The sequence below is a fragment of the Pseudopodoces humilis genome, chromosome 2, assembly GCF_049639895.1.
Source record: "Pseudopodoces humilis isolate 2021_Gansu_Grassland_sample_001 chromosome 2, ASM4963989v1, whole genome shotgun sequence".
Taxonomy (NCBI): domain Eukaryota; kingdom Metazoa; phylum Chordata; class Aves; order Passeriformes; family Paridae; genus Pseudopodoces; species Pseudopodoces humilis.
The window spans coordinates 101,529,537-101,553,087 of NC_142201.1; the positions used below are offsets into that span (position 1 = coordinate 101,529,537).

The window sequence follows — 23,551 nt, forward strand, 5'->3', positions numbered from 1 at the left end:
GTTTAAATTGTAAGAAGTCTCTTTATGCTAGTATAGGGAAGACTGAATAATTTTCCCCTTTAGGCTTCTATGAACTTCAATGATTTTATGTGTTTACATTATGGTGTTATTCTTCATACCTGTCTCCTTTCTTTGTATCTGTGCTCAGGGGAGCCATCTTTCTTCCTCTTTGTGTACTTCTCTTTGTGCACCTTGCTCTTTGTGCCTTGGTTCCTCTTTCCTGCCCCTCCAGGGATCCAAAAATACAGCAAAGCCTAAGAGATTCAACCATGAACTGCCTTTGAAGAGAGAGTGAACAGTTACTAGTCCAGGTGCCAGTTTGGAGTCCAGTCCGTAGGGACTTCTAAATGCCTTACCTAATTCTGTGAGGTTACTATGGGCAGTAGTATTTTCTCACTTTGCATCACTCTGCATTTAGCTGTATTGAATATTTTCTGCCAGAAACCTGTCAAGATGGTCAGTTCTTTCTGTAAGTTTGCACTGTTTTCTCAGTAAATAACATAAAATTATGTCAAAGAACATAAATTCCAGCCTAACCCCTTTGTGACCTTCCTGGTAAACTCCATCACAAAAAAAAAGACAATTTACCGTTGTTTTGTGTTTTCAATCTGATTGCTAATACAGAAAAGACATTCACCCCTTTTTTATCATACCAGTTTGATTCTTTGGGAGTTTTCAGTAAGAGACATTGCTCAAATCTCAGTTTTGAAATATTTTTTAACAGTCTGACAGATCACCTGTAACCATGTGGATGTCAGTGCATTCAGATAATTAAGCCTGTCTGCATTCTTCTCAAGTTGTGTTTCAGTCTTTTATATTTATCATGAGAATAACAGGCAAGATTAAGTGATAAAGGAATTGGACTTCTGGTGCCCTATTCAGTGGACACTACACTGGCTCTTTGGAGATTTTCACAAAGCCAGATCTGTGAACAGGTTCTGGGTTTGCTTCTAGTGATAAGATATTGATAAGGTGACGTTTTACTTCCTAACCTTGGTAGCTTCTTTCAAAATGAACCACATGCAGCACTTGATTTCTTCACAACTGATCTTAAAAAATAGTTTCTGAAGGAGATGATGAGTAGTTTGAATTTCTTTAGGCAGTTTATGTAGCAGCTGTAAAACATAGGTGGTTACTATTACTTCTAGAAGTTTTAAAGATTAATATGTATTCTTGTTATCTTGTCTTCAGTAGATATTCTTGCTAACAGTTGGGTTTGGGATAGAGTAGTACCTAGGAAAGGATGATTCCAGGATAGAAATCTTGGTGACCTCCTCTAATTTTGGATATTTAGGTAGTAGTCGCTTTTTTTCCAGTGGTTTTTTTTTTTTTCTTCCTCTGTATTTCTACTTCCTGCTTCTTTTGAAATGAGTTCATGATGTTAGTTATTGTAAACTGTTAATATAATTGGGCCAGGGTTTTATCATTCATATTTCATAGTTACGGCATATGTGCTGGTTAGTGAAAAATAGTAATACCAGACCAGCTATGTCTTTACAGACCAAATGCTGTAATTCTTTATTTCCTGATACATTCCTAGCGGACTGGGAATACGTTCCCAACACTGTTCTACAGGGCATGAAAATCGGCAGTGTTAGTGAGAATGTCGTCACAGAATAGCTTTTCTTTTCATTACTAGTGTCCTGCTTCAGTTTGGGACTTCACAAGCTATGTTTATGGTGCTCATGTCATCAACCATTCACCTGTGGGAGGCATGAGTGGAAAGATGGGATAGCTGACAAGCACTTTGTTGTTGACTATTTACCTATGAAGAAATCATAGATCTTCTCCCTAACTGCCTCTTGCAGCATTTCATGTAAAATGCTGCTTAAATTTATAAGCATCTTTCAGCTGTGCTAGGAAGGTAGTTTGAATTTTCAGATGTGCTTTACTGTAGGTGGCCTGTAGCAACAACAAAAAAAATCCATAGATTTGGGTGCCTCCAAGAGAATCAGACTTTGGGCTCTGTGCAAATGTCTTAATAGTTACATGTTTGCTTCTAGAACATTTGTTTGAGGACAGGTATAGTAATATATTTTGTGAAATCTGTATTAGCTTTTGGATATATATTTTTTTAGATTAATTCTTTGCTTTAAAAGGCTATTCTGGTATTTGATTAAAAAAATTGTGTGATAGGACACAAAACATTGCCTAGTGTTGGTCTGTGACTTACACAAAAAATTCTTTTCTGTTCATAGCTCTGTTCTTAAGACATTGCAGCCATGACTAAGAGAGAGGCAGAGGAGCTGATAGAAATTGAAATTGATGGAACTGAGAAACAGGAGTGCACTGAAGAAAGGTATGTACTGTCTTTGATTTTTGGGATCCTTGGGCAATTAATTAACTAATTAGTTTTTCTGTTTCTTATCTAATTAAATGGCAGTTTTCCAGAAGCTGAAATGTAGTCACTATAGGAAATCAGTATAGTGCTGTCATATTTCTCAGCCTTAGTTATCTAAATCCCAAACAGTTTTGGTTCTCTTTTGCTAAGTTATTAGCACTTTACTTTTCCCATTTTTATGTCTGTATTAGTATGTCTGTGTGTGTGCTGCAAACCTTTCAGCTTCTGTCGATCCTTCTATAATTGAGATCAACCTTTCTGTATCTCCAGTCATTTGCTTTACTGTTACACAGGATTTATGCAGGATGATTGATTTTTAACAGTGCAGAAATGATGCTGGTTATCAACGATACTGTTGCTGGGGCCATTGAAACTGTAAATGCTGAAGTAGGATACCTGTTGACAATTCAGTGGGGATTCAAGAGAGGATTAGTGGGTCTCAAGAAAACATGAGTAGTTGTTGGTTGCTAGAAAGACATTTATTGTATAAAAGCATCAGTCTCGAAGGCAGAGAGTTCAGAGCATTAGAGTCCTTGCTAAAAGCTTTGGCATAAAGCTGAATTCTGAGCAGCAGCTCTTTGGTACAAAGTCCTAGTGTTATGGGCAGCAGCTTCTTGGCGTGGAGTTCTGGGCCTCAGAAGCAGTTGCAGTAGTTCTTCATGGTGATGATGATGGTGCATCTATTCTTCTTTGGGTGTGTGTGTGTGTATCCCAATACAGGGGATTAAATTCATCAATCATCCAACCAGCTAAAAACATAATTCTAAAACAAAACTTTCTGTGCCAATCTAAGCTTAGTTCTTAATTCACGAAAGCTGTGCTAGCCTTACCTAAATCCTACGTACAGGACATTATCTATTTATGTATATAGTTCTATCTGTTCTATCTAGACATGTAAGCTATATTTTCATTATGTCTGGAGCTAAGTTGAATCTGTGAAGGTTATTATCACTGAACTTTAAACAGGGTAGTAACACTTTTCTCTAGCTAACACAGACTCTTAAGGCATTTAAGCTATATTAACTTACTTAAAACTAAAACCTACACTCTTACTTCATATCTATGTGGTTTAATATCTTTCAATTCTTTTCTCTCTCTGGGGGACTTAGAGGGACTTTTATTCTGGATTCCAACAGATACCCTCTGATTTAATTACCTCAGCCTGGATTTTTAGTTTCCAATGCTTCCCTTGTAATTTTCACTAATGTGTAGTATAGTGTTGCTATCCAGTCTGAGCAAAGAAAACTAATTCTCTGTGAATAAAGCAGATCAAACCCAGAAGGTGTGAAATATATCCAAAAACTTGATTAAAACCAAATGAGGCTAGATGTTGATACCAAAAAAATTATATATTTTAGTTAATACTAAAAGAGGTAAAGAGAAAGAAAGAGAAAAGAAAGAAAAAAAGAAATAGAAAAAGAGAAATAGAAAAAAAGATGGATGAGTGGGGTCAGGGAAAGTGACAAATACTAAGTAGAAGCATATCGCCCTTCCAAGGGTCCCAGCAATATCTCGTTGCTTTCCTGCATCTGGTCTTCTTGGTGGTGAGAAAAGTATAGAATCCAATGGATTAATATACATTTGGGCAGGTGGGAGCACACAAGTACCTCCCAGAGTGGGGCACGTTTGACACTGTCCTTTGCAAGACTGTGGATCTGTTGCATCATGTAGTATCTGCACATGCAGTGCTCTGGTGCAGGGTCTGGGGACCCCTTTGGGGGCAGCCTTTGATGGGCCACGACACCCCCTCTGTTGTCCCTCACAATGATTTGGCCTTCCAGGGGTGGGAGGCCCCACAGCTGGGCCAGTCTGCCCAGTGGAGGATGGGCATTCACTACATCTGGCCAGAGGCTATGCCGCACACATAAAACCTTTCCTCCTTCCCCTCTTTGGTGTAGGGATCTGTGGGAGCCTGGCAGGGAAAAACCTGGGGCTGTGGCCTCCACCCCAAAGGGGTGCTGGGCTTATTCTTTTTCCTCAACCCAGACTTGGGTCATTTTATCTTATCTCTATTAACTTGCAGTCAAAGGCCTTGGTCAGGAAGCCCATTCAGACTGCAGTGGTCTTCATGCAGCTCTTGTTACCCACTTTTACTATAATAGGCAAAAGTTAGTCATAAAGATGTTTAAGCCACAAACCGTAACATCTCAGTCTCTGACAGGTAGAAAGAACTAAGGCTGGTTAGGTTAACGACTCTTTACGAACCTGCTCTGGAGAGTCGATTCAAAACCACTTACTGGTTTCTTATTGTTCTAAGTTCCTTTTGCATTTTTACCGCTTACAGACTATATCTGTGTACATTCTGGTTTCCTCCTGTGTAAATGAAGAGAGCCCAACTGTGTACGGTCATTGTTATGACATGAGTACCATAACAATGACATTTCTGAATACCTTTGCCAATACTGTCATTGTTGTAGTGTGGGACAGCCATGTCATGTGACTAATAGTTCCTTCAAGGCTCCATGTTGCTGTACTTCCTTCTGGTTGTCCCTTTTATTTGTTAGCTTGTTATTCTTGTGCTGACTGGTGAGAAGACATGAAAAGTTGCTATGTGTGAATGTATCTTTTTCCTTCTATTTTCCCTGTCTGTTAAGTTTCTGTGTTTGCTTTTAATTTGAGTATCTTTTAAATACAGTCCAGGCAAAGCAAATAAAATTGGTTTACTCTACGTGCAAGTTAACAATATATAATATGCTAACCATGGCTTACTCTCTTGAAAAAGGTGATCTGAATCTTGGTGTTTACCTGAGCTTTTTAGTGGTGACAGGGTGAAAAAAGAGTTACACTGAAGAATTAATGAGAGCCAATTTAATTTGGTCTACTCAAACAAACAGTACTAAAACTAATACCGCATTGTATTAAGATTTCAGAGTCAGTATTACTTTTTATCTAGTTTACTTCTAACTTTTATTAAGCTTTCCTATACCTGCTCTATTAACTTGTAGGTAATGATTTATTATATTAATTTGCTATTTAAGCATTGTCGAGCAAACCTACACCACTGCAGAATTTGTGAGTCAGGCTATTGACATCAGTGAACCCATTGGAAATCTTAAGAAGTTGCTGGAACCCAGACTGCAGTGTTCCCTGGATGCACACGAGATTTGTCTGCAAGATATCCAGGTAAATTGAAAGATTATGAAAGATTTAACTTCATAATAGATGTCCTAGTTTAGGGCAAATTTTGGGAGGAAACCTCCAAAAGGGATCCCTCTAGAAAGCAAATTCGAGTGGCTTCTCCCCCATCTGGTTCGGGAAGAAGATTTCCTTAGAGAAAAGTGAAAGAAACTGTTCATTCAACAAGCAAGGTGTTCACAAGCATAAAGAATGAATAATATTGAACAATAAAATCTCTTGCTATTCTGAAGAGATGGCAAATTTAGAAAGTCCTTGCCATGGGTTGTAGCTTGCCCAGTCTCTTATCGGTCCCTGCAGCACTGAAAATACCGTGTCCTGGGCCCTGGTGTGCCTGGTGTGGGTTCCTGGTGATTTTATGGGTTTTTAGTCCAGGTTTAAACAGTTCCAAGAAAAAGAGAAAAAAACAAAACAAAACAAAACCAAAACAAAACAAAACAAAAACCCAAAACACAGTCTGGAGAACTTCTCTGACTCAGCTAGCTCAAAAACTACCTAAAAAGGAAAGGAGAGCTTTCTCCTGGTGTCCTTGCTGCAGACAATAACAGTCCAGAGAAGGATGTGCGGGAGTGAGTGCAGTTTCTGAAAACAAACTGCACACTTCTTCTTTTCCCCCTGTTCCCTCTCAGAATGAGTCTTAAAGGTACAGAACTTAATATCCAGCATAAACATAACAGACAACTGGGGATACAAGCATCATAAAGTCACCCCGGGACAACAGAGAATTTTCTCTTTTTTCCATTGTCTGGAATTCATGTGGATTAACTACAGTTAAGAGTTTAATTGCACGTCAGGTTCATTATCATCAGACCGTTTAATATATACACACTAGTTCAATGTGAATACAATCAAAATATTCTTGGAGTTCCTGTGAGTTAAACCACCTTGCAAGTGGAAGAAGAAGGAGGGCGATGACCATACTACTTTCTCTTGAGGTAGCCCATGTCATTTGTTGCTGCTGGAACTTCATAAATCTAATCTTCTTTTGAATCTAAATGAGAAGGTTTCTTTATTATTGAGGTATAGAGGTAGCAAAGCATTACTCAAGAAATCCCCCCCATTTTTACAGGCATTGCCACATGTTAGACAGTATAACTGATTTGCTTTTCATTTAGCTACATGTTTTATTTGAAGTTAGAATCAGACATTTGTGGCTTTTCCAGAAACAACAGGAGAATATTGTTATAAGATAAGAATTTATATGAAGGTGTTAAAAACTCAGAGAAGGAAGTCTAGATAGTTTTCAGATCGTGAAGGTTCCTCCCTGTATTGCATTGCTTCTTTTAGGTCAGAAAATGTTTCTGCAGGTGAAAATATCTTAAACAGAACAGAGTGGCAAGTTTCAAATATGATTAGATTTTTTTCTGTTGTGTACTGTGTTTACACGGTACTAAAAATAATTGCACACTTCTTTGGAAAATTTTCTGCAGGCATCAAGTGTTTCTAAAGTTTAAAGGAAAATAAATGTATTATAACTATGAGACTAATACATCTTTTTAATTTTTTAATTTTTAATGCTATTATCAAGCTGGACCCAGATAGAAGCCTTTTTGATCAAGGAGTGAAAACAGATGGAACAGTGCAACTCAGTGTGCAAGTAATATCTAGGCAAGGTAAGTAGTTACATTTGTCTGTTGTACAGACAAACTAATACTGCAGGAATACTTGTGAGCAAACCTAATCTCCTATTCCTAGCTGTAAAATTGAGAAAATCAATGAATGGTCACAGAGTTTCAGAATGTCTTTTTCATTGTGTACTGTAGTTCTAAGTAGTAAAATTAAATGTCATGGACTAGTACTATTTGAAATGTTTTTTAAAGGAATTTCATATCATTTTTATAAGTAACAAAATCAAACACAAATCCAGAACCCAAACAACTCTTCCTTGACTAGTGTCCATTGCATTATGAGGTTTTCCTCAAGGCTGAGTAGGTAATCATATCAGACAAAGTATTGACACAGGCAAAAGATTGTTGTGAAGGTAGGTGACAGTTTCATTCCTGTGAGGCAAGTGAGCTTGTATGCTTTAGGAACAATTACAATTTGAAGGTAAGTGTAACTAATTGAAAATCCTTATCAGGATCACTGTCTATTTTTTCTTTGGATGAGAAGTCAAAATAAATTGTTGTGTCAGAGGAACATTAACCAGTTTGGTATGGATTTGTTGAGGCATAGTTTTTATTTGTGTTATCTGGTATGACAGGATTTCCCCTTGTCAAATTCTCAGGAACTAGCAGCTTCATTGTTTTGCTTTTTGTCCTAGTTTTCTGCTTTGCCCCTCCATATGTCTTGAGTGGAAGGACAGCCACCACTCTCTAAAGGCAATGTACATATTGGGCTGTGGGAACAGCTACAGGTATTTATTCCTGGATTTTTAAACAGGGACAGATTCATTCAGGAGTAGATTAGTTATCTGTTTTGAGTTACATCAGCAAAGCAAATGAGCAAAATTTGGGGGGTACTTCTTGTTTCCTTGTGGCTTCATTGTCAATTAGACTGAAGACTGTGCTGCTTTGTATTAACAGTCTTTGGTAAGACACAATTTGTACTTAATGCTGAGTGTCATGTGACTAGTGCTAGATTGCGTCCTCAGTTCCCCATATGTAATGGGAAGTGCACTACCTTTCTGCTTATAAAATAGAATGGAAATATCCTTCAGGGAACTAGAATATTAATTCATGCTCTTAATTCATGCCTAGTCACTTCCAGTATTCAGTGCTCAGACTTCCATTTTCAAAAGGGTGTGAGTGATTAATATCTTTGCTATCATCCTGTGTTTTGTTTTCTTCTCTTTTATGTAAAACTGAGGTTCATGATCACATAGCACAAGGAGCTTCTTGCTCCCTGCCCCCATCACACCTTCTCTCCTCTCTCTCCCTCCCTCTCCCCTCCTCCCATCTTAAAAGAAACATTTGAATATTAAAGTACTTCTGTGTCACTTTGGAACACTCTTCAGTGTTGTTTTTCAGGCCTTGATACTTGAGCAACTCATAAGAAATCTGTTTGTTGAAAGCATGTAAAATATGGCAGGGCAAAATATTAGAAAACAAATAGCATACATTTAAGTAGAAGGAAGATATTTAGATCACTAACAGAATAATGGACTTGTTGCTCTTGACCACAGTACCCCTTTGAACCAGATGGGATAAAACGGCTTCTTACTCCATCCTCATGTTTTACTTGCATGAATGAGGTTTTGAGAGATTCTCAGTTCACTTATGTTAATTTTTCCCTAACTTGTGTAATGTATAGAATTCAGCTAGGAGTAATCAGTGATGCTTGGATTGGACTCTTTTTTTCTTGAAAGAAAAGCTGCTTTGTCAGTTCAAATGTTCTACCACATTTTGATCAGCTGACCTTAAATTCAAAGACAACAGGTGAATTAGAGTTGTTTAAAAAGTCTCTTTGGTTTTTTTTCCCCCAAGGTCAGGATTAATGAGCGAGAGAGAGACGGTTTTTGTGTTTGGACTCAGTTGTTTATTTTTTCCTATTTGTATTACATTCTCACAGACAGTGTGTTTGTCTGCATACTAAGCTAACAGTTTAGAAAATGGAGCTTCACTCTTCTGTAGTTGAACTTGAGTGTAGTTCTTATATAGCATTTCATTCTACAGCAGATAAAATAACATTCCTATTTTTTCATTTTACTAGTAAGATCCTTATGGTGCTCTGCCTTGTCCTGACTAATTTCCTCTGGTTGGAGGAATGGCAGTGTATGTGGTTTTCCTTTCATTGTGAGAGCAGCAGCTTTGAGTGCAGCCCAGTTCTCTACTGCTCTGAACTGGGCCTCTTGTATATCTGTGGAACTGTGGGTAACTATGTTCCACTGTATGTCAAAGAATTTGAATAAAGCTTTAGTTTTGAAGACCTCCACAATAAGATATTTTGTGGTTTTTTCTATAATAATTTCTGAAATAAGTAGGCTTTTGTTATTTTTAGTATGTAGAAGAACAAATAGTAAGTGTAATGACACTTTATTGGATTAAAGATGCTAATGTCCAGTTTCTGGCTATGGTTAATACAAGAAATTTCAAGGTGAGTAAAACCAAGCAGGCTGCCTGTAGTCATCACCCCAGTATATTCCTCTACCTTCAGACAGTTGGCAGTCCTGTCAACATCTACATGTGTCTTGATGGCTCGTGTCCTGAAGCTTTGTATTGCTTGTACCAGTGTATACTTCTGGGGTGTGTGGCATTGTGTTCCACAACTTGGGCGCTGTCCGAGGAAGACTTGTCATCTCTTATGCAGTAGGTAAAGGGAGAAGAGATGTGAGGAGAGATGCAGACAAACCCAGGGAATTAATGTTGATCTAGTGTTGCAGTAAGTTAGATGGCAGACTGTTAATTCACGATTTTACTTACAAAGTGTTTCCTCTACAGACGCATTGCTTTTATCTCTGTGTTTGTATTGTGAATAAAGCATGAAGTTTTTTGACATGTAGTTTTGTGACACACAGTGAATTACTTTGTTGAGCAGTAATGAACTGTACCTCTCTAGAAGCTTTTTCCTTTATTTTTTGAAGATTAAAAATAGAGTCTTGACCCTTAGTGGCTTCCCTTACCCATTTTCATATGATTTTGGAAGGAGCATATGTTGTACATGTTAGTTTTTCATGGCCTAGGTAAAACACTCTCCTAAGGAAAATACTTGTTTGCTTTTTCTTCTTGTTTGCTTCTTCATCTAATCAACCACTTACTGGTTGTCAACATTTATTTTCACGTCCTCAATTTCACATTGCTGAATTTTGTACTCAGTGTCTTTGTAATGTTTGTTCCCTTTCTAATATTTTTTTCAAGCTGAATGACTTTTAAAATCTAGAGGAATACTTGTCTGAAAAAGACTTATTTTTTCTTATTTGTAAGACAGGTACATACTCCATTTGTTTTCCCTTACAAACTGTGACTGGATTCTGGATTTAGCATTTAAGGCTGTTACCTGCAGAACCATCTCATGCTGTGCTTTAATGTAGATTAGACGGGAAGGACACAAAGTAATACCTTTATGGTACAGAATATTGAAATTACTCTGGCTGTATGATGTTCTGTGAATCCTACTTTCATCAGCCTAACCATAGTCAAAGTTTTCCAATTAATGATAAAATAGAATTGTAAAGATTGTTTATGTGAAAATATGTTTGATAAAAATCTCTTAACATAAGCGTGGTTGTTGGCATTATAATGACAATTGTATGTCACAAAAATTGAAATAATTTTGAAAAATCTTCTATACAATGTCAGAAATGTGATGAGGCACCATCTGGACAAAACACCTCAGAAGACAACAGAGAGGGTGGTGATACAAAGCATTAGTGAATGTGTTCTTTCTTGCTGCAGAATGGATACAGACATACCTTGTTAGCTCTGTGATCTAATATCTGAAATGGCACACATAAAGCCAAAACACGAATAGCTGATGAAGCCTAAAATGGGAAGAATTTTCTTTTAACTTGCTGTTTAACACACTGCCTGCTGCGGAGTACTGAAAGAAAATGTTAAGTGCTTTGTGTAGACCCCAGAGATACCAGGGAAGTATTGTAAAGGCTGAAAGAAATGCCTTAGGGTTGGAGTGAAGCTGGATACTGGGGTCCTTTTGGAGTTTGCTGTTTCTATTTGTTTTGGGGGTTTTATTTGGTATATTTCTTACAGACCAAAATACTTGTACTTTATGCACACATGTTGAACATTCTGTTCAAGATCCATGAAATAGATCACTTAACTAGAACAGGAAGCTGTAGTACTGGGGGAAGAAGGAGGGACAGCTTTGTTATTCACGTTACTAAAGCATACTTAATAGAGTATGTCATTGTAATATAGGACACCCGCAGCAATTGGATGACACTTTTGTGTCCTGCTTCTTTCCTGAGTTTGCTAACCCTACTAATCAGAAAGCTTTAAAACAATGTTTTTGTCATATTTGCATTACTCTCGTTAAGTTTTGTGTTGTTTCCATGCTTAGGGATAGAGCCCAAGTTGAACATCCTGGAAATCGTGAAGCCTGTGGAGACGGTGGAGGTTGTGATTGACCCAGATGCTCATCATGCAGAGGCTGAAGCTCACCTTGTTGAGGAAGCTCAAGTGATAACCTTGGATGGGACAAAACATATTGCAGCAATTTCAGATGAAACGTCTGAGCAAGTGACACGATGGGCTGCAGCACTGGAAGGCTACCGGAAGGAGCAGGAGCGCCTTGGAATACCTTACGGTATTATAGTGCATATGTAGTGCACAGCTATGGGTGTATTCAGCTGGGGGCTGGGCCATTGTGTTCTGTGTGGGGTTGGTGCTCAAGGACCTCAGAGAAGGAAACCTGTGGTATGGGTTAGTACAATGCAAATAATCTGCATAATGGAATTATATAATCATGGAATGGTTTGGTTGGAAGGGAACCTAAAGACCATCTGGTTCCAATCCTTGCCATTGGCAGGGACAACTTCGACTAGATGAGGTTGCTCCATGCACCATCTAGCTTGGCCTCAAACACATCCAGGGATGGGGCAGCCACAGCTTCTCTGGGTACTGTGCCAGGGCCTCACCACCTCCACAGGGAAGAATGTTTTCTTAGTACCTAATCAAAAAAACAAGTAAAATGGATGCTCATAATAGTTTCATTAAATGAGTGCTTTCTTGCCCTAACTTACCTTGTCAATGCAGTTTTTAAAAAGCACTTTTCTTCCTGCCCTCCTTAAAAATGCGTGTGTTAGTGATAAAGCTCTTCAGGTTGTGTGTGGAATTGAAAAGACTCAGTACTTGGTAATGGGGCCTGTAAAGTTCCTGAAACAAATTGTTCATGGACTGGAGGATCCTGGCTATTCTCTTTAAATCAGATTTTGTATGAGAAGCTGTACTGGCCTTCATCATACTGGAGGAAGATGATTAAAACTGTAAATAAATATTATTCTGGATGATCATCTTTTTTTGAGTTAATTTGTTACTTAGCAGGTTGCTCTTTGAATGTTAGCTTAAAAAAAATTCTCTGAATGTCTGTTTAAGATTGAACTGGAACTGTGGGATGTAGACCTATATCATATTTGTGAGATTATCCAGCTGAATTGCTTCTTATGACTGGCAGAAATGTACTGTCAAGGCATATTCAGGAAGCTGTTCTATATGAGCAGACCTGTAAAACTGAATATATTTGGCAAGGAGGATATTTGGAAGGGTTTAAGAATTCCAGTCAAGTCACAGGTCTTTGCAGGATGTAGCTCACCTATATTTTGAGTATATTTTTGCTAACTAAAGCAAAGTCTCTTTCATGGCTTTTTAGTTTTCTAATTGGTAAGTACTTAAAAAATAGTTTTCCTCATGTTATGTCTGTCGATGGTCAGGGATTTGATGCAGAATGTTTGAAAAAAAAAAAGTGAGGGATTTCAGAAGCAGACTAATATTTTCATCATGCTCTCTAAAGAAAATTACTTAAGCCAATGTTGTTATGTTGAATAGTATTTTTAATAAACTTTAATAATGTTGATGCTTTAAGAAAACCCTATAACCCCCAACTGTGGCTTCAAAAGTTTAATGACCTTTGGGCCATAGGAGTGCAGATTTTTTAGGAAAACTGTATTAGTTCATTATGACAGAGATCCATGGATTGCAAATAATAGTGTTCTCTTGATATCAAAAAAATGTGCTAAATTACACTCCTAGAAAGAGTAACACTTTAAATGTTTTCTGAGTAGACATTACAGGTACTTGGGCTGAAATAAAGTGCCCTAGGTTCAACATTATAACCCAAAATTATTTCTTCAGTCTTTTCAAGAAGACAGGATGTGTTGATGTTAAGAGTCAAGGCTATTCAATAAATAATCATCCAGAAAAGTAGTGGTTCTTTGTCTTCATTCTTACAGACTTCTCTGCTTTGCTGCAAATGGAAAACTAGCTTTTAGCAGGTCTTTAAAATGTTGTGGCTTTCTCTTTATGTTATGTTTTGGGTGGGTTTTATTAGAGATTATAAATACTCTTCTGTTAAAAGTATTTCTTCTATTAGAATCCAAATATTTGGTGCCTAGAAGGAAGGAAAATACTAATTGTTATGAGAAATAAATGCAGAAAACAGAGCAGCAGAAAGCTTGGGAACCACAGAAGTGGTTAGAGAAAGTAATTATGTTTGTTTCCTTGCAGATTGTGTTCTGTCAATGAGAACAAATTAGAAGCTTTTTGATGAAAGTTCACTGCTGCTGATATTTAGTAGATCAACCCCCTTATGGTGTGTCTTCTGCCACAGGATTACATTGCACTGTTTTAGGTAGCATTAGTGAAAAATGATGCCATGTAGCTGTCCTTTGCTAACCAAAACTAAATTTGTAGCTCCTAGATAAATGTTTAGATACTTTACTTTCTTTAATTCTTAATATTCTTAATTTTTCTTAATTCTTAATTTTATTTATTTTGGATCTTGAAAATTGTCAATATAACATCTGATTGGAATATCAGAATTTAAAAATACATTATCACTCTGCTCCAGTGAAAAGTAGATGTCCTTATTTTAGTTACTAGTTCTTACTTGTTGGCATATTTTAATATATTATGTACAACATTAAGATCTCAAAAATTTATGCTCTGTCTGAAAAAGTCATGCAGAAACAATCACTTGCCTCCAGCAGCCCAGTGCTCAGCCAGGCTCTATGCAAGGGATACTTCAAAAAAACTCTGTTGCTCAGTATTCCCTGTAGTGTGGAATATCCCTTTGGTCAGCTGGGATCAGCTGTCCCTCCTCAGTTTCATATGCACCCCTAGCCTACTCACTGGGGTGGATGAATGAGAAACACTGAAGGCCTTGCATTGGAGTGCAATAGTCTGACCAGGTTCTTTTAGATATTCCATGTGTGGAGGCTGTCATATTGAGTATCAAAGTTACTTGAAAATCATTGCTGTTATATGGGATTTATGGTTTAGTAGAGTGATACAAGGTACATTGTATGGTACAAGGTACAAGGTATATTGTATGTACATTGTATGTGCTCAGTAAAACCCAGCACAAAGGTAAGATAGATGAATAGAGCAATTGCAGAACATTGCACAGTCCCAATCCCAACAGGATTACTGGTACAGGTGTCTATAATATACTCATGAGATTAGGCATCCCTAATGGCCAGGAAGGAGAACATGAGTTGCAGCCAACTTAAGCCCATTGTTCTGTTCAAAACTCTCTTGCTAGTTTTGTGGTTTATGTTCTCTTTGTTGGGCTGAGCCACATCTTTGCAGCTTCTGCAAGAGCTGCTCAGCAGTAGACAAAACATCTCAATGTACTATTAAGAGTGGTTTGGTCACCAGCCTATAGTACAACACAATAGTGGCTTCTGGGAAGAAAATTAATTCATACCAGACATGTCCAGTGGTGGTTTTTGTCAGCAGAAACTGAGATGATATGAATGAGTTTAGAATTTATTATTTTGTCGTAATCACAATCTGATGAACAGTTTTGAAGAGTATCCTTCTGTGAGAGAAAGTACTCTTTTTTTGAAGCTAAAGACCTGTGGAAGAAGAAAATTCTTTGTGTTTGAGATATGTCAGGCATAGTTCTGATATAAAAACTTTCTCTGAAGAAAATTGCTCTTTCACCTTTTCTGTCACCCCACCATCCCACACCATTCCATCACCATTTTCCAGCACAGTCACCAACTTTCCAGGCAGATTTGGTCTCAGTAACTCTGCTTCTTGATGTTGTGCTTTTACTCTTATGGAAGTTATTATATAATTGAGGAGGAGCTTTGCAGTGTATGATGAGGTGATTTGCAGTTTCATCCATCTTTTTCAGACCCAGTTCAGTGGTCAACAGACCAGGTGCTCCACTGGGTGGTGTGGGTGATGAAGGAGTTCAGCATGACTGACATTGATCTCAATGCACTCAGCATTTCTGGGCGGGACCTCTGCAACTTCAGCCAAGAAGATTTCTTCCAGCGCGTCCCAAGGGGAGAAATCCTCTGGAGCCACCTTGAGCTTCTTCGAAAGTGTATGGCAGTTAGTTGTTTGGGTTTTTTTCAGACTTCTTTCTTGAACTATAAAACCAATTATAAGCAGTCATTTTTCCTTTACTTAATGTTGGGGGTAAAAATGAGGGTATCAATACAAGATAAGAGGAAGTATTAGAATGTTTGCTGCCATGAAACATTGTCTTGCAGACTGCCTGTCTTTTATCAAACCTCATAACTGGTAGAAAGTAGTAAATGATTATTCCACCTTTGTTTTTTATAAAGCTTCATAGTTTGTGCATCTGCTGAATTTGTTATTTTTATAATTAAATATTTATTTAGAGTTAGTAAATGTACATTTATGTGTCATATAGAAGTGGAGATTATTAAGCACAGGAAGTGAAATCCTTAGTACACAATACAACTGCTAAGTGATGCATTGTATGTGCATACTACAGTAACATATATGTGCATTTCAGATGTACCATGCTTGAATGTAACTTGCCAGACTAATAACTATTTCTATCTTAATTTACATAATATCCCTGAAGGTTTTTGGGGATGGAGAATGCATAAGGTTGTGGAAATTTGCCATGTACATCGTTCTAAAATGAATGACAGATGTTAAAGGTCTCCACTTGTAAGACCATGAACTGTACATGTCTCTTGCAGACTGATACCTAATTTTTATTTATTTTCCTCTATGAAATATGAAAGTTTTTGATCTTCAGGTGACATATTATTCACAGGTTAAATATAAAACTGCTGGGTTTTTTTTCCAATTTGTAGATGTGTTGGCTAGCCAAGAACACTCTGGAGAAATAGCAACTGTTACAATTGATCAGCGTAAGTGCTTCTGTCAGCATTAATTCACACAATTCACTGTTTGTAGGTTTAGTACAGTACTGTGGTTCAGCAGTATGATAGTACAACATTTAGGAAATCACTTGGGAGGGTATTTTTCCTTAGGGAAGGGAGGAACACATACTTTAAACTTCAAAACATGACATTGAGTTTCTCTACATTTTGTTTGGCTGAAGGGTAGTGTTTGACTTGAACTATGGAAATTTACAACTTTCATTTTGGATGGTAGATTTTCCACTTTCTTGAAGTAAGCTCTCTAGGATACATATTTGAGGTTTTTAGTTGTTTCAGGGCTTGAGGTTATATACTGCATTAATGAATGGATCTATTTAAATATTAATTTAAAATAAAAAAGAGTTTCAAAAAACTGAAGGGTTCAGTGGAAGAGATGATTTGCTTAGAAACCAATATTAAAAATAATACATTAAAGTAGCTTTCTAGTTATTTGAAGCTCATTCTTCCAGCTAAGCAGTGTCATCAATTATTAAAATGCACCAATTTTCAGAAGACTTATATATTTAATAGACAGACTGTTTATTACATCCTGTGGTTGTGTCTAGTTAAAGCCAGCTTGAGTGGGGCATCTGCACCCTCCTACACCATTGCAATAGGTGTTTGCTGTTTGAGTATCAGGTATGGAGGTTGTGCGGTGGCTGTAGAGGAAAGGGCGTTAAGGCAGATCATGTGGGAACAGCATGAAGATGAAAACAAGGGCTTGAGAGAGTTTGGGTTCTTTTTGTGGAAGCATGTAATAGTAATACAATAAACTAAAGCTGGTGTTTTATCTGTGATGTGACACTTCTGCAATTAGTCTAAAACTACAGTTTTCATGCAAGAGGTAAAAAGGTCTTTAAATTATACTTAGCATTGTGACTTAATGCAGTGTACATTTTTAGCAAAGGGAAAAAAAATAGCTTCTAGATGTTATGATAATAAATAAAATATGCCTATTTCTGTGCCAGCAATTTATAATTGATGTTCTTTAACATTCTCTGCTCTACAGCTGTGCAGATTATACCAGCGTCTGTACAGCCTGCTACCCCAACCACCATCAAAGTGATAAACAGCAGTGCAAAGGCAGCTAAAGTACAGAGATCTCCAAGGATCTCCGGGGAAGATAGGAGTTCCCCTGGAAACAGAACAGGTATTGCCTTCATCATTTTTACATGCTAATGCACTGAACACTGACCCATTCATTTGAATTACTGTTTGATGAAACATGTCTTTGTAACTCCAAATGTGATGTTTGTAGGAGTCCATGTGGTGTGAAGGGAGCCCTAGGTACAAAAATCTGGTAACCACAGGCAGCCTTGGCAAGTTGGTCAGCTCACACAAGCACCATGTCAACATGATGCTGCAGTTTTTCCATCCTGCAGCAAATAAAATGCATAAATTTCCCCATCACTTAAGAGTCTGTCATCTCAAACCACCGCATAGCATTTAAACTTTTAACTTCTATTTGCTAAAAGGGAAGAAAATAAACTGTATGTTGTAAAAAGTAGCCTAGCTGCTACTTGAATTGTCTGTTCTGCTCCTCCTCTGTTTTTCCCCAATCTGTTGACTTCAAAATTTATAAAGTTTCTTATTTCTTGTCTAATTAAATGAATGTATGTCTGGAAAACGTACTAAATCTGCAGTTTAATTTTGGAATTATTGTTATTTGTACGTACTCTTTGATTATTAATTTCTTTATTTTTTTCTTGCTGTCATTTTTGTTTTGCTTCTCTTTAATGTTGTGGATTTTTCTGTTATAGTCTTCCTTCACTTCTTCCTTGAGTTTTTATTTTAGTTATGTTAAAAGGCCTCTAATGATGTCACTCAGAATTTTAAGGCCAAGGTTTTATCGGCTGACATTAGCAAAGAATACTCTGTGTTTCTGTCTTTAGTCATCAGGTCTCCCTGTATCTCGTTGAGAATTCAGGAATTTAACTGTGGGTACTAGAGTTAGAAGGAAATCTTAACGATTGGATGTGAAAGATGCTACATTGATGTAAGCTGAAGTTTGGGGGTTTCTTTTGTGTTTCTCATATTTCATGTTGAAAATTTGAAACCAATTTTTTTTTAAAAAGAACAGCTTCTATTACACATATGTATGTGTGTGAAGAGGAATAAGCAGCTCTTGCTAAATCTATTCTATTTTAAAGACAGGTATGTGTCTAAGTGATTATATTGGGGGGTTGGGTTTTTTTAAGTTCTAGGGGAAGATTTATGTGAAATCTTGATGAATTTTTTTCCTGTATTCAACATGTTTTAAATAGAAATGGATACTGAGACTTTGCAGGGAAATGTTTGCCAAAGAATCATTAGAAGGGAATAATTAAGTGGAAGTTTTCTTTCAATCATATAGACTGCTGGTCTGCTTTAATATGTTGATGGCAGGTTTTCAGCCATGAGTGGAACATAAAAAGGACAAGTTGAAGTGAAACTTGTTATTCCTATTTTAACAGGGAACAATGGCCAGATCCAGCTGTGGCAGTTTTTATTAGAACTTCTCACTGACAAAGATGCTCGGGACTGTATTTCTTGGGTTGGCGATGAAGGAGAGTTTAAATTGAATCAACCTGAACTGGTTGCACAGAAATGGGGACAGCGCAAGAACAAGCCCACGATGAACTATGAGAAGCTTAGTCGGGCTTTGAGGTAAGAAACTTAAGGAACTCATGGGGTATGATTTGCTTTCATTTGGCTACGTCGTTTTTAATTAACATAATGCAAAACTTGCAGCTTTTTTAGTAAAGGCATAACCAAATCTTCTGAAGCTGGTTCTTGCAATGAAATCCTGCTGGTCTTAGGGGAGAGGTATTTGCTGGGCTTTTTGCCTTTGTTTTGTTGGGGTTTTTTTCATTTTTAAAGAAGCTAGTAGAATAACTTCTTGAAAATAGATTTTCTTTTTTCAAGATTGTTAATTTGGGTCACTCACTTCCAGAAATATACCTCCTTTTTTTTTATCTTCAATATTTATGCTTTTAGTAGCATGCCAAACAATATTGATTATTGGTGAAGGATACAGAAATATGTGAATTATTAACTTTTTTATATGTTCTACTGTCCGTGTTCTTCTTTCTCTTGTTATGGAATAAAGCAGATTTACTTCTAACTGGTAGTGGTTCTCTGTATGTAAGAACCTTTTCTAACTTCAAATATTCATTGTTTCATTTCATTGTTCTTGTTGTGTGGATCTTAAATAGAAAAATACACGTGATAGCTATATTTCAACGGTTGCAATTCCAACATCACACTGATCTGAAGAAATGGAAGTGTCTCAGTGTCTTCATTTCATTTAGTTTGACATACGTAAAAGGGACTTGTATTATTGAGTCACTGTGGGTGAGGTACTTGAGGAGGGGGAAGAATGCAATTTTAGAATTTTAGACTGCTTTTCCCTGATTATTTTAGTCTTTGGAATATTTTAAAAATTCATCCATGTTCTTGGAAATTGTTGAGAGTGAACTTCTGGTCTTTTTATTGTAATATCATTAAATATATTTGTCTTGATTTGTTTTCAAGATGGTTTTTGCCTAATCCTGCAAATTATTCAAGCAGGTTTAGAAATTCTTTTTGTATGAGTGAAATTGCATTTTGAATGATGTCTTTGTTTTACTTCTTAGCACTTTCACTTTTGGATATGTGTTGTTTGCATGGTTGGTTTTTTTGAAGTAAACTCCTCTAGCATTATATAAAAATATCAACTTCTATTTAAAAATACCTCTGTAAGAAATTATGGTAAAGTATCATAATCTTTCTTTACCCTTTTAGGGAGGATTTAATTAACATTTGACAGGCTCGAGATATACAGCTATACTATACCATTTTGTTTGTCTTAGAACTTCTTTAGGCACAGTATTGTGGATACCAGAATTATTTTATGTGTTTGACAGACAAGTGGAAAAATTAATGAAAAATAAATATTTTTAATGATTTTAGGTATTGAAAGATGCAACTTCTAAGAGTTCTTGAGCCTCAGGTCACTAAAAGCAAGAGCATACAGTAGATGCTGACTCTCATGCTTTTCCTTAGGTGTTATGTTTCAGTCTGTTGGAGCCTTTGCCTGTTTTAGATCTTTTTTGGATCTTTAGTCTAGTCTCCTATGGCTGTTCTTGCATTATTTATATATTAAATAGAATGTTCATTTTTTTCATAGAATCACAGACTCTCTTGGGTTGGAGGGGCCACAGGAGGTGTTTGGTCAAATTTCCTGCCCAAAGCAGGACCTTTCCATTACAGTTCTTCAGCCTTTATTGTTCCAGTACCATTCTCGTGTTTCCAACCTGTGTATCTCTGAGTCTGTATGCTAAAAGCATATGTGAAAACCTTCTGGTACATAAAAACTATGTAAACCATGATGATGTTTTCAGGTTTCATCAACAATCTTCACAGAAGATGCCCAAGGCAGCTGAAGAACTTTGGAATAATGTTCTTATCAGTGGGATATTAAACTCCAGTTTGCATAAATCACTATTAAAAAAGTTTCGCATTTATATTTTAGTCACAGAATTGCAGAAATCACATTCCTCAAAGTGGTGTCATTTTGGCAGCTGCATCAATATTGACATGTTTTCTAACAGTTTAATGTCTGAAGGGATATTTAATGCCTCTTGCTACTCCTGTGATAAACACTGTTGCCAAGCTAAAGTTTGATAAATTATTATGTGTTTAGTTTACTAATCTATTGAAATCACTGTGTCAATTATTGATTAGTACAGGAAATTATGTTGGTATTATTGAGAAATACACTGGCTCTTCTGCGCAGCTGTAGGAAAAGCAGGCGTATGGAAACTAGGGCAGATGGCAGAAAGGGAAGAGAAGCTTTTTTTTGTTATAGATATCTTGGTAAATGTTTTAAAAATCCAGGTCTGTTTAGTTATCCAGTAGGGAGGTGAGACTTGAAAAATAATCCATTTCCTGGATTCTTAAACTTCTTAAACAAAGTTTCCATGTGTCTTGGAATGTTCTGGTAACTTTGTGAATTTGCATGGGTGTTTAATTTTATTTATTTTTAGCTTTCTGTATTTTTGAGTAGGCAAATGCTGTAATCAGAAATGCATTTAACATAATATTGAAAATACCCTCTTGCCACATTGACTAATTTTAACATGTGTTTCAACCATGAGATGTAGGAGTCTTGCATGTTTTGGGCTTTTGTATAAAAATAATTTCTTGTGATCCTTTTCCTTTCTGATCATACCAGTAGTGTGGACTAAATCATTCAAGGTATATTCTGTTTTTTAAAACATTTTTCTACAACATTTTTTGAGACAGGAATGATTATATGGGATTGTACAATAAATGTAAAGGCTTGTACATAGTTAACTAACTTTAAAAAAATGATGACCACTGCCACTTGACATATGCCATGGCCACATATTACAAATTATTTGTTTGTATTATTACAAATTACAGTTACAATTGTAATTGTGCAAATTACAAATTATTACAAATTACACATATTTGTTTTTGTACGGGTGCTTCATATTGCCCCAAGTGAGCAGAGTTCAGTTTCTCTATGTCCTCTATCCTGTCATATTCAACATGAGCCTCTGCCCAGTGTTCCTACACATTATTTCACACACAAAGGACACACCAGATTATTCCTCATCCTTCCCCAATTTTGCCCAGTACTACAAGACTCTACTTCAAAGCTGAACATAAATTATCATCCCACCCTCATGGTTACAGAGTTCATTCAACCCACTGCAACTAAACCTCGGTAAGAGGTTGAAAGTGCTGGACACCATTGCACAACAGTTCCTTCAGCTGGTGCTGAGATATTTTGGAGGACAGGGCTGGCATGAAGAATTGCTGGGTGGAAGTTGTAGTAGCAGCCAAGAATGTAGAGATGTAGAGAAGGAAACGGAGGAGTTGAGGGATGTAGGTGGCAGTTTGAGGGGTAGAGTGAGGAGAAGGACTGAAAAGGAAGCTTTTTTATAATTGTATGTCGTTCAGAAGGAGAGCTTTAGGAAACAAACCACACTGTCTTTACCCACAGAGCAATAATAAGCTACTCTGACACTTCCTGTAGTCCATGACAGACCTCTGTGGTTTCTTGCATGATCTCAGTAACCAGCAGGTTTACCAACATTGTTTTCTACACAGCCTGTCTCTCATATATCTTTGGTCCTGGTGCTTAGGTCCTAACCCTCAAAAGTAAGGCTTTTTTTTCTGGAACGGAGATGTCTGAAGAATTTACTTGGATTCTTAGTTACCTCTTTACCACTAGAGCTGAGGGTCAGAAGTTCGTCTTTTAATTGACTTAATTTTGCTAGCGAACAAGAAACATCTTTGCTTTATGAACGTGTCCCACGATTAAGTTTTAGACAATCAAGAAATCTGGGTTCATTTGTTCTACATTTGGGTGATGGTTTTGAGGAAATTATATTGTGTGAGTTGTGTTGGTTGAGTTTTTATTATTTTCCAAATTTATTACAAGCTTGTCAAGCTTATCAAATCCAAGTTACATCCCAGTCACTTAAATATCCTTAAAGAGAATGTGATATGCATTCTATTAAAGCTTGTAGTGAGAGAAGAACAGCAAGAACTTCTGTTTTATTGGTGTGACCTGAACTGTCTCTGGAGTGGGGCAGGGAGGTGTAATAAGGTCATGTAGACCTTGTTATCTCACTACATTTCTGCCCAATCTGATAATTCTTTTTGTCACACAATATAAAAGATATTTATTGTTAGAGAACTGTCTTTTAGTTGTAAATAAAGGGAAAGATGTTGTTTTGACAGCATATGAATTATAATAAAACAAAAAAACACAAAAAAAAACCCAAAACAAAAAACCTAAACCAACAAAACCCCACAAATTCAACCAATGTCTTTATAGTTTTATTTCCCTCTTTGAAGACAGTATGGAGGGAGTAGCTGCTTTAATATCATAGAAACTGCTTGGTAATTTTCAACCTGTTTCCAGCATTGTTTTTTTTCTTCAGAAAAGCAAAGCAAAAGACAATAATAAGGGGAAAGACAATATTTTCTTATTATGACAAAGCACTATATATAAGACATCCTTCCTGCCAAGCTGTTTTTAAACTACTGTAAGATTTATTCCTGAACTGGTGCTTCCAATGGCCTGTAAAATAATTATTGTGTTTTGTTTCTCCTTAATATACCAAGGTACAGACTCAATTTTCAACACTTCCCTTTTCTCATATCAGAAAATGCCTCAACAATGTCTTAGTATATGAAATTACGAGAATCTCAATGAGAAAAAGAATAATATTTTAGCCTCTGGTGACCTTAACTAAGTAATGGATGCATGTGAAAATTTCAGATGCTAAAATTCTCTGTTATTGATTTCAATT

General features: G+C 36.7%; 1 protein-coding gene across 2 annotated transcripts in view; it reads left to right on the forward strand.

Annotated features, from left to right (window-relative positions):
* GABPA (GA binding protein transcription factor subunit alpha) overlaps window positions 1-23,551 on the forward strand; it is a 30,417-nt gene that overhangs the window by 1,846 nt on the left and 5,020 nt on the right. Inside the window, exons 2-9 of one of the 2 annotated variants that reach the window (XM_005524161.3) lie at window positions 2,199-2,299; window positions 5,320-5,464; window positions 7,005-7,089; window positions 11,432-11,677; window positions 15,230-15,424; window positions 16,173-16,229; window positions 17,251-17,391; window positions 18,695-18,887. In XM_005524161.3, the coding sequence (XP_005524218.1) occupies window positions 2,223-2,299; window positions 5,320-5,464; window positions 7,005-7,089; window positions 11,432-11,677; window positions 15,230-15,424; window positions 16,173-16,229; window positions 17,251-17,391; window positions 18,695-18,887 (1,139 nt within the window). In that variant the 5' untranslated portion in view covers window positions 2,199-2,222. The remainder of the gene's footprint in view (window positions 1-2,198; window positions 2,300-5,319; window positions 5,465-7,004; window positions 7,090-11,431; window positions 11,678-15,229; window positions 15,425-16,172; window positions 16,230-17,250; window positions 17,392-18,694; window positions 18,888-23,551) is intronic. The other variant, XM_014253552.2, reaches the window with a different exon arrangement.